The 8133-nt window shown below is 48.5% G+C and overlaps 3 protein-coding genes across 3 annotated transcripts; 2 read left to right on the forward strand and 1 right to left on the reverse strand.

The window, feature by feature from the left end:
- The first annotated feature begins 84 nt into the window (after window positions 1-84).
- On the forward strand, window positions 85-1362 carry B0J16DRAFT_12992 (uncharacterized protein). Its single transcript, XM_046121745.1, has one exon. It carries the CDS (start codon window positions 312-314, stop codon window positions 1020-1022), a length of 711 nt encoding a protein of 236 aa, XP_045988728.1. The 5' UTR covers window positions 85-311; the 3' UTR covers window positions 1023-1362.
- Window positions 1363-4462, reverse strand: B0J16DRAFT_390946 (lethal giant larvae like, C-terminal-domain-containing protein; the record flags this gene model as incomplete). Its single annotated transcript, XM_046131907.1, has 3 exons — window positions 1363-2114; window positions 2171-4275; window positions 4344-4462. The coding sequence occupies 3 exons, from the start codon at window positions 4460-4462 to the stop codon at window positions 1387-1389; spliced, it is 2952 nt and encodes a 983-aa protein (XP_045988729.1). The 3' UTR covers window positions 1363-1386.
- A 1876-nt stretch (window positions 4463-6338) lies between these two features.
- On the forward strand, window positions 6339-7773 carry B0J16DRAFT_12913 (uncharacterized protein). Its single transcript, XM_046121735.1, has 2 exons — window positions 6339-7191; window positions 7257-7773. Exons 1-2 carry the CDS (start codon window positions 6785-6787, stop codon window positions 7486-7488), a joined length of 639 nt encoding a protein of 212 aa, XP_045988730.1. The 5' UTR covers window positions 6339-6784; the 3' UTR covers window positions 7489-7773.
- The last annotated feature ends 360 nt before the right edge of the window (window positions 7774-8133 follow it).

Genomic DNA, 8133 nt, shown 5'->3' on the forward strand with positions numbered 1-8133 from the left:
CCGGTTTCTTGGATATTGTCATTTGAAATCTATCGAACACATGAAACCATTCGTCCATATAAGTCTCCAGAACTTCCGTTGGAAATCGAATATCTTCACTTCACAGCTCACTCGCATCCCGGGATATCATTTGCAACAGAAAAAGAAAACAAGCGAAACAGACTCGTAAGGGGTTCCAACTCAAGGTAAGTATCCCCACCAAGCATTTCGCTAACATCTACAGAAAACAAAACTTATCTTTTGCGATTTTCAAAAACCAGGTAAGCACTCTCATCGAACTCTTTGTAACGTCCTTCGAAGCGAACGCAATCATGGCTCCTATTCCAGAATCGACTATAGAAGTCCCTGAAGTGTTCTATTGGTCGTTGACGATCACGTGCGGCTTTCTGTTTAGCTATGGTCTTGCAGTGATATTGTGCATACGACAAGATGGCAAACAGCAGAAGAAAGAACTCTCTGAACACCACGAAGATTACCTTGTGAGTGAAAGCGGCAGAAGGGCCGCAGTGCAGGAGGCTTGTCTCTTAAGAGAACTGTTGACCAAGTGCCAGGACGACTTGCGGGCAAGTCAGGATAGGGACAACAAGCATTGGAAACACCTGACAAGGACCGTCGAGTTCTGCCAAGCGCACCATGTCGGCCGCAATGCACCAAGTTTGCACCATCTGGAGACAGATTCTCAGGTTCAGTCGGAAGCGAGTAGCACCAACTCGTCTCCGGAACGCGAGGATTCTGAGTACTATGGCCCAAGTCTTGCCAGCACCGCAGAACCTCAGACTGGCTCTGTCGTGCTCCCTTTGAACCTAACGCAGCTGGCGAATGGTGATGCGGCCCAATATATGGTCAATAACCGCTACCAGATGCCGGAACAGATTCGATTTGGGGATCATATCCCAATCAACCGGAGCCCTGTCAGGCCTGGCTTTGCTCGGGACTCGACAAAAAGTTCTGACGAGATGGCTCCTGAGCCTACACAGCCCTTGGCTGATCATTGGTCGCCCACCAGACGCCCAACACCCTAAAGGCGCAAGATGATGCTCATGCTGGACGTGGGCAATGTGGATCAAACTATTGTTGCCCTCACCTTTCTCCTATTTTGAAATTCGACTGAATGATTTGGTTGGAGCGTTAGGATTATTGATAGTTTTTGGTGTGCTATCAGCTGGAGTGAGGTTTTAGTTGCGGGTACGGCTATCTTCTTGAATTGATTTTACTCAGATACGATTTGAATACATACAGCATGTGATAAGATGACTTGGTGTGAGTTGTTGAAGCTGGCGAGCCCTATAAATTGAATCCAGAATTCCATTGGTATCTAACTGTAACAATAACTAACCAGTTTTCCCGTCCACTGAAGGAAGCCGTGTCTACACTTCGTAATCCCGATTAGAAGAACTTGCTCTTCAATCCACCCAGCACAACGTTCTTCTTCTGCTTGTTGAGGAACTTGTTCACGTCATCAGCCCATCCTGCGCTATTGTTCTGAAGATTTTCCATGTTGTCACCCATCATATTCAACTTTTCAGTTCTTTCGTTCAACTGTCTTGTCAGGTAATCACCCCATCCCTCTTGGCTGCTTGACCCAGCGGGAGCTGGCTCTCCTGCTCGAGCCGCACGTTGCTCAGCCGCGGCTGCGTCCATCATCCGCTTGCTAGGCGGCCTATCTGGCCCGCCAACGAGAAGGTCAAGATCGGCAGGAGTAATGTGCTGGCTACCTGAAATCCACTGCATATTGGAAATAGTTGGCCGAGGTGGGCACTCAAGCTTGGGGTTGATCATAGTGTCTGGGGATTGCTGCGGTCCCTTGCCTGATCCCCAGACATGTATCACGGCCAACTCACTGGGCCCTGACCACGCGAAGATATCACCAGTCTGCGTAACAACAGAGTTGGTGCTTCTTGTCACATCTATCATGGGAAGATCGGCCTTCCCAATTTCCTTGAGACCGGGAATCGAGAAAGCGCGAGCAGTTCGATCACCGAACAGACCGACCACTGCAACACCTTGCAACTCAAGTTCTGCCACACATGCGGCGTCACAGAGAATGTCATCAAACTCTTTTGAAGCCCCCTTTGAATTTGCGGGCTTGAAGACTCGGACTTCTGTTTGTGTAACTACATAATGGTCAGCTTTACTATTCAGTGGCTATTATGTTAGGTGATAGACTTACCTGCCACGAGTACGCCGTTGACTTGCCGCCCCTCTCTAAGGCCTGCCACGATCGGGCCGGTGGCAAGGGCAGGCTTGCCTGTATCTGCTTCAATTGGGTTGAGTGAGATAACCTTTCCATCGAAAGCCACGACGCCTGCAAGCTGCACGGAATAGGTGTTATCCTGTCCGGGGAGAAGTTTGAAGGTGATGACTTTGCCCAAATTTGTTCCGACAAAGCAGCAAATGCTTGAATATTTGTCTTCATCTAAAGTCATGACGCCAAACTCAATCACGACTGGCCACTCCTTCGGGGGCTCTGAAGAAGAGCCATGGCCCTTCAAGAAAGAGGCTCGCTTGTCTTGCTTGGCAAAGTCTGTCATGGGTGCCTGGAAGATAATCGAGGGTCCTCGGAGATCTATCAGGGTAAGAAAGCCGAGCTCTGAGCCCACGGCGACAAAGCCAACGTTGGAAACCTGCACAGCGGTGATGGGTCCCATCATCATCTCGTACAAAACGAGAGGCTGCAGACCTTCCTTCAATCCTGGCTCTGCCCTGGAGCTAATATCTGTAAGCCCCTTAGGGTTTGGGTCAAGCTCTGGTGCCTGCTCTTTACCGAAGAAACGGTTCTGACCCCAGCGGTAGATAATCGCTTCTCCTGTTCGTGTTCCTACGACAAATTCTCCAGTGCTAGTGGCCATATTCATGCAGGTGATCTCGACGTCTTCATACCGATCAAGTGCTCTCGCAATGTCGACTTGGAGCTGAGTTCCATTCTCAATATCGTCGGCATGTCCAGAGTCCCAGATCCTGATAGTGCTATCGGCATGGGCAGCTTGGATAATGGTTCTCTCTTCAAATCTCTTCCGTGGTCGTGGTGCTTCGGCGCCTCCCTTGAGAAGTGGCTCGCCTTGATTACGTTTCTCGAACATAGATAGCCATCGGGGGCGCTCTAAAGACGAGACGTTGACCTTTGTTACGAAGGGATGAACAAAAGAAACAGAAGGATGAAGCTGGTTAGTGGGACTGATTGGGTAGCCTGAAGGGAAACTCAGTGTAATCAGCTCGCCAGAGGAGAGAAGTGCGATGACGGCGATTGGATCTTGTGCACCGCCAAAGTGGGGAGAGAAACGTGGGATGAGGAGAAAGTTGACCGCCTGGGCACCAGAGGGGAGTTGGAGAAGAGACTGTCGCTTTCCACGGCAGTAACTTGCTAGTATTTGCCATGTCGATGTCGCATAAACAGGTGTTTGTCCTAAATCAACAAATGTGAGACCTTTGGGAGATGCATCAACACGTTGTCCACCAGCGATTAGTAGACCACTGTCATCGCAGTTTTCCTTGCAGCACCAGGCAATCTTGGTGATGGGTTCAGACAGAGCCGGCATAGGCGTGTCAGATGACGGCTGGTCTATGTCAAAGTCGGTCAAAGTCCTTGCCATGACGACCTTTTCGGCTTTTGGGTCCCAAAAGACCAAGCTTCCATCATCGTGGACTGTCAGGATAAACGTGCCGGATGGATGCCACAGCGCATGTGTAAGTCGTGGCTTTCGGACTGTCTCGACAGCTACACCATTGCCACCTGGGGCACCTGCAGGTACCACGTACTCATAGTAATTGACAGCCTTGGCTTGCTTGAAGGAGTAGACAACAGCGCCATGCGTGTACCCCAGTAGGAGCTTGCCAACATCTCTCGGATGAAGGGACATGGTAATAAGATTGGCAGTGGGTGTGCCAGGGTTCTTTTCCTTCCAGAAATTGGGCAGTCTGAAAGAACGCGCCAGATTTCCTCTATCCAGGTCAAAAGCCATGATGTCGCCATTGTACAGTCCGATAAAGGCCCAGTCAAGCATAGGGTCTGTCACCAAAGAGACGACCTGGCCAGCGACGACCATGGCAGCAACACGCTCGCCAGTATCGAGGTCCCATATTCCCAACTCGTTCTTCGCATCGACGGTTACAAGGCGGTTGGCTGAGAATTGAACGATCTGGAATGATGTGGATCGGGGGGGCTCGAGTATCTTGTGCACACGTCGCTGTCCAAAGATGTAGACCTTGCCAGGGCCAAACTTGCTTTCACCGGTTCCAATGGCGAGGAGGGATTGGATTGGGTCGTATGCGTAACAGCTGTAAGGGTCAGCTGGATCAATTTTTGGGTCATGACATTGATGAGAAGTTGGGAAAGGTTGCGCTACCTGATTTGAGAGTTGATGCCATAGCGAGCCTGATCATCGGGCATGAAGATTTCGGGTCTGATGCTCGCTGATAGGTCATTCTGCATGCCCGTCTGCTTGCCACGCAGGAAAGCCGCCATTTTGTTGTTATACGTCGCCGTTGACGATGGCGATAACTAACTTGGACTATACTGTAATGCTATAAGGGTCTAGCGGCGCGTATAATATCTTTTAGAGCTTAGAGCTCTCACTCTGGAAATGAATGGAAGAGATGAGGGGAGGACGAAGAAGAAGAAGGGACCTTCTGGTGGGGTTTGCGAAGATGCCCACTGTAGAGGAGGAAGGTACGTAGTGCGTAGTGCCCTGTAACTTCTTAATCGCTGGGCTGTCCAAGACCCAAGACCCTTGGCAACGGCAACGTCATCCCGTCCTATCACCGTGCGTGATTCGATTACTGTTAGCTACCTAATACTGTGCCTAATGTTGAAGTTCTAAACATTTTGTACGACACTCTAGAGTTATTCTTTTCGTTAGGTCTCGTAAGGCGCGCGCGCTTTGTGCTGTGCGACTTATTATCTGCTTAAGCTGTGAAACCCCACCAGAACATCATTTTCGATCGGAGTCAAGGCCCAATCCTGCAAGATGGTACAGTACACGTAAATATCTTGGGGTTGTTGGCCAATAAACTTGACCCACGGCCAAGACTGCACCGCCTCGGAGCAGGTGATTACAGCAGAGTCAGGCGTTGTTGTCCGCGCGTTCGTCCTTTGTCGTACAGTACCTAGTGTCTGTAGCAGTATTTAGTAGCTTAGTCTAGCTTGGTTTCTTATTGATTAATTTAGGCGCACTGATCAAACCACATAGCATAACATCACGAGATCTGTTCTGAGACTTGGGCTATAAGGCCTAAATGCATTAACATGTTAATAAAACTGCACTAAGGCTCTTATGCAAGGTGTACCTTTTTTGGCAGCGGGATGTTCCTTGCTTGCCGTCGGGTGCTTGCATAGTTCCGAGATGTTCAATGTTAGCGCCAAACTAATGAGCTACCCTTCAAACGGCAACTATTTGTAGTTCCACCGTGGCATGGTATTGATATGGGACTATTTTAGACTTTAGTAGATGATCTAACAGATAAGGAGCCAGGGACAGTACGAAGCTTCTTTGGAATTCTTGGAAGTGGTCTATCTCAAGACGTTTAGACACTGATATCACATGAGAGAATAATCGATATCATCGTTCAGGATATCTTGATGCTCTGATAGATTTGATTTTTCACATAGATAGAACCAATTTGATATCCCCTATAGTATCTCTGTTCAGTCTTGATTGATGACATGACTCCACGTAAGGGTCTTGCATCTTGGTAATCCCTAAAACCTGACGATCGTCCCATCTATTGTCCAACCTTTGTTTGATTTCGAATCCACTTGGACTAGTTCGATGACTGCCGAGTGACATGTACCGAAATACGTCACAGCATCCTGTTCTTGACAGCTGAATTGTCCAGAAGGATCGACGTTTGACGCAAGAGTTTAGCCTATAGCCACGAACGAAACAGGTTGGCATCGATCGTGTCGTGGTGTTACAATGCCTGATCTTGGTCGGAGTTGTCGACTTGTCGTCCAGCTGTACTGTACTGGGCCAACGAACCGCAGTGACGACCCAATACTACTACATACCTACAGCTACAGCTACAGCAGATAGTATGGATGGATTGTAGAAAAGTAGTCCACGTGGGCCTAGGCGAAAGAGCTGCATGCATACAGGGCATCTCCCAACCCACACTTGTCACTATCGATGCCCAGTGAATCCTGCCTAAGCTGAAACTCGGTGTCGATGCAAAGTTGGAGCGCAGTAATTATCGAAATTCCAGAAAGAGACTGGCGAGGCTTGCACTTTATTATTGGCCGCAGGTGACGGTTGGGTTTTGGCGTGGCCTCTGCAATTGGCTCCTTTGATCGACGTGTCGTATCCGTTGGGCATCACTTGCAGCTAGCTCGGATGCCCGCCCCTCCCAAAAAGATATCCCCGTCTTCTGACGTGGGCCTGTCAGAAGCCTCTTGTTGGCCGTCGGCCCTAAAACTGCAGTTTATGATCTATAGTCCATCATAAGCACCAGACGCAGGCCGCTTTTCTGGTCTCGCTTCCCCCTGCAGTCTGCAGAAGAAATAGGTAGCATGGCATGGCATAGCATCATGCTGGGCTGGGCTGGATTGCTCACTCCTTCAAGGCGGCCTACATGACATGTACGAGCAATTGCCAAAGAGACTCTTTTCTCAGTGCCCAATGCATCAGCGAGGCTGTCTCTGACAATACCCAAAGGCTATGGGACTTCATTATACAAAGGGAGGCGATTTTCATTGCTTCTGTCTATCCGCTTATGGATACCGACAACCGATCGACACAGCACTACTACCACCCAAGACACAAAGGCAGAAACACTTCTTCAATCCTTCGAGATGAGCAGTTTCTATAGCCACGGGCAACTATCTGCCGACCAGTTCCGCCACTCAGACTCTGACTCTGACTCCCGCTACCATCACACATGGGCTGGTCCATCCTCTTCCTCTGGCTACTACCAGGAGCCAACATCATCAGATCCCCGTTACCATGCCCTCGGTAACTACTATGCCAACCAATCAAACTCCAACTCAGGCTACGCCTACAACCTCGGTGGCTACTCTGAGTCTCAACAGTCCGACTACCATCCACACATGTGGCAGTCTCAGGAACACGGCGGCGTACCACCATCTTCATCTTCAGTAGCCACTTCAAGTCCGCCTAACTTACAGGACGAGGCTTGTGGCGGTGACCAGAATACTTGTGTCCAATGTGACAAGAAATTCAGACGTCCATCTGATCTCGCGTAAGCTTCAACTCCAACCACATCATAAATAAGCAAGCATCGATAACTAACCTACCCCCCTACAGAAAACACTCAAAGTACCATCAAAAGCACTTTTCATGTCTCGTCTCACAGTGTTTCGCTGCTTTCGCTACTCAGAAAGACCTGACCCGGCACATGCGTACACATCGCAAAGGCGAGGGCTACCAATGCAAGGTAGACGGATGCCGCAAGGCCATGTCGGGCCATATCTACTCACGAAAGGACAATTTTGATCGACATATGCGGACGGCGCATCCAGAACATCCGCAAATCTGAGAGGCAAACAGAGACTCTCCATTATACGACAGACGCACTATGGCGGTGCTTAAAGATTAAAAAGCTAAAGGAGAGCTTAACAATACGGCGTATTATCGTTTGATATTAGGGAGCATATGTTTGAGTATAACGAGTAACGGGAATTTTCATATTTATTGTACGAGGCAATGAGGCATATTCAGATAGAAGTCACGCCTAGCTGGCGAGTGTCAAAATGTGTGTTTGGCAGAGGCATTGTGTAAATTACAAAGAATTCAATTCTATTATACGAGAGCTCTCTGATGAACAATTGGTTTGATTTATTTGTAAATCCTAGTAATATCCATCGAAAGACCAGACGACTCATCCATTATATTACCTGTTTATAATTACAGAAGATATTTGGAATAACCCTTTAGGAAAATCTTTACACTACTATAATCAAAGAGACATTCCCATACTGCCAGTCACGTTGTAGTTCAAGCGTTTTGGACCTCCTGATATTCTATTTTCTCATTCTGTGGTATAAGGATTGTTGCTTTAGTGTGATATGAACAGCAAGTCAAGGAAACAACATCAAATGTTCCCTAATGGGCTACCGGCGTCAGTTCCCAACAACTAGATATTGTTGGTGCTATTTGTCAGTAACCATGAATATCTTGAACA

The sequence above is a fragment of the Fusarium flagelliforme genome, assembly GCF_020744385.1.
Source record: "Fusarium flagelliforme strain FIESC 12 MPI-CAGE-AA-0113 chromosome Unknown B0J16scaffold_1, whole genome shotgun sequence".
In the NCBI taxonomy this organism is placed as follows: domain Eukaryota; kingdom Fungi; phylum Ascomycota; class Sordariomycetes; order Hypocreales; family Nectriaceae; genus Fusarium; species Fusarium flagelliforme.

What these genes read in the sequence shown, in the direction of transcription:
- B0J16DRAFT_12913 (XM_046121735.1), top strand. Translation starts at nt 6,785, where the DNA reads ATGAGCAGTTTCTATAGCCACGGGCAACTATCTGCCGACCAGTTCCGC. An exon ending in AGACGTCCATCTGATCTCGC is followed by an intron (nt 7,192 to 7,256) that starts GTAAGCTTCAAC and finishes ACCCCCCTACAG; the next exon opens with AAAACACTCAAAGTACCATC.
- B0J16DRAFT_12992 (XM_046121745.1), top strand. Translation starts at nt 312, where the DNA reads ATGGCTCCTATTCCAGAATCGACTATAGAAGTCCCTGAAGTGTTCTAT.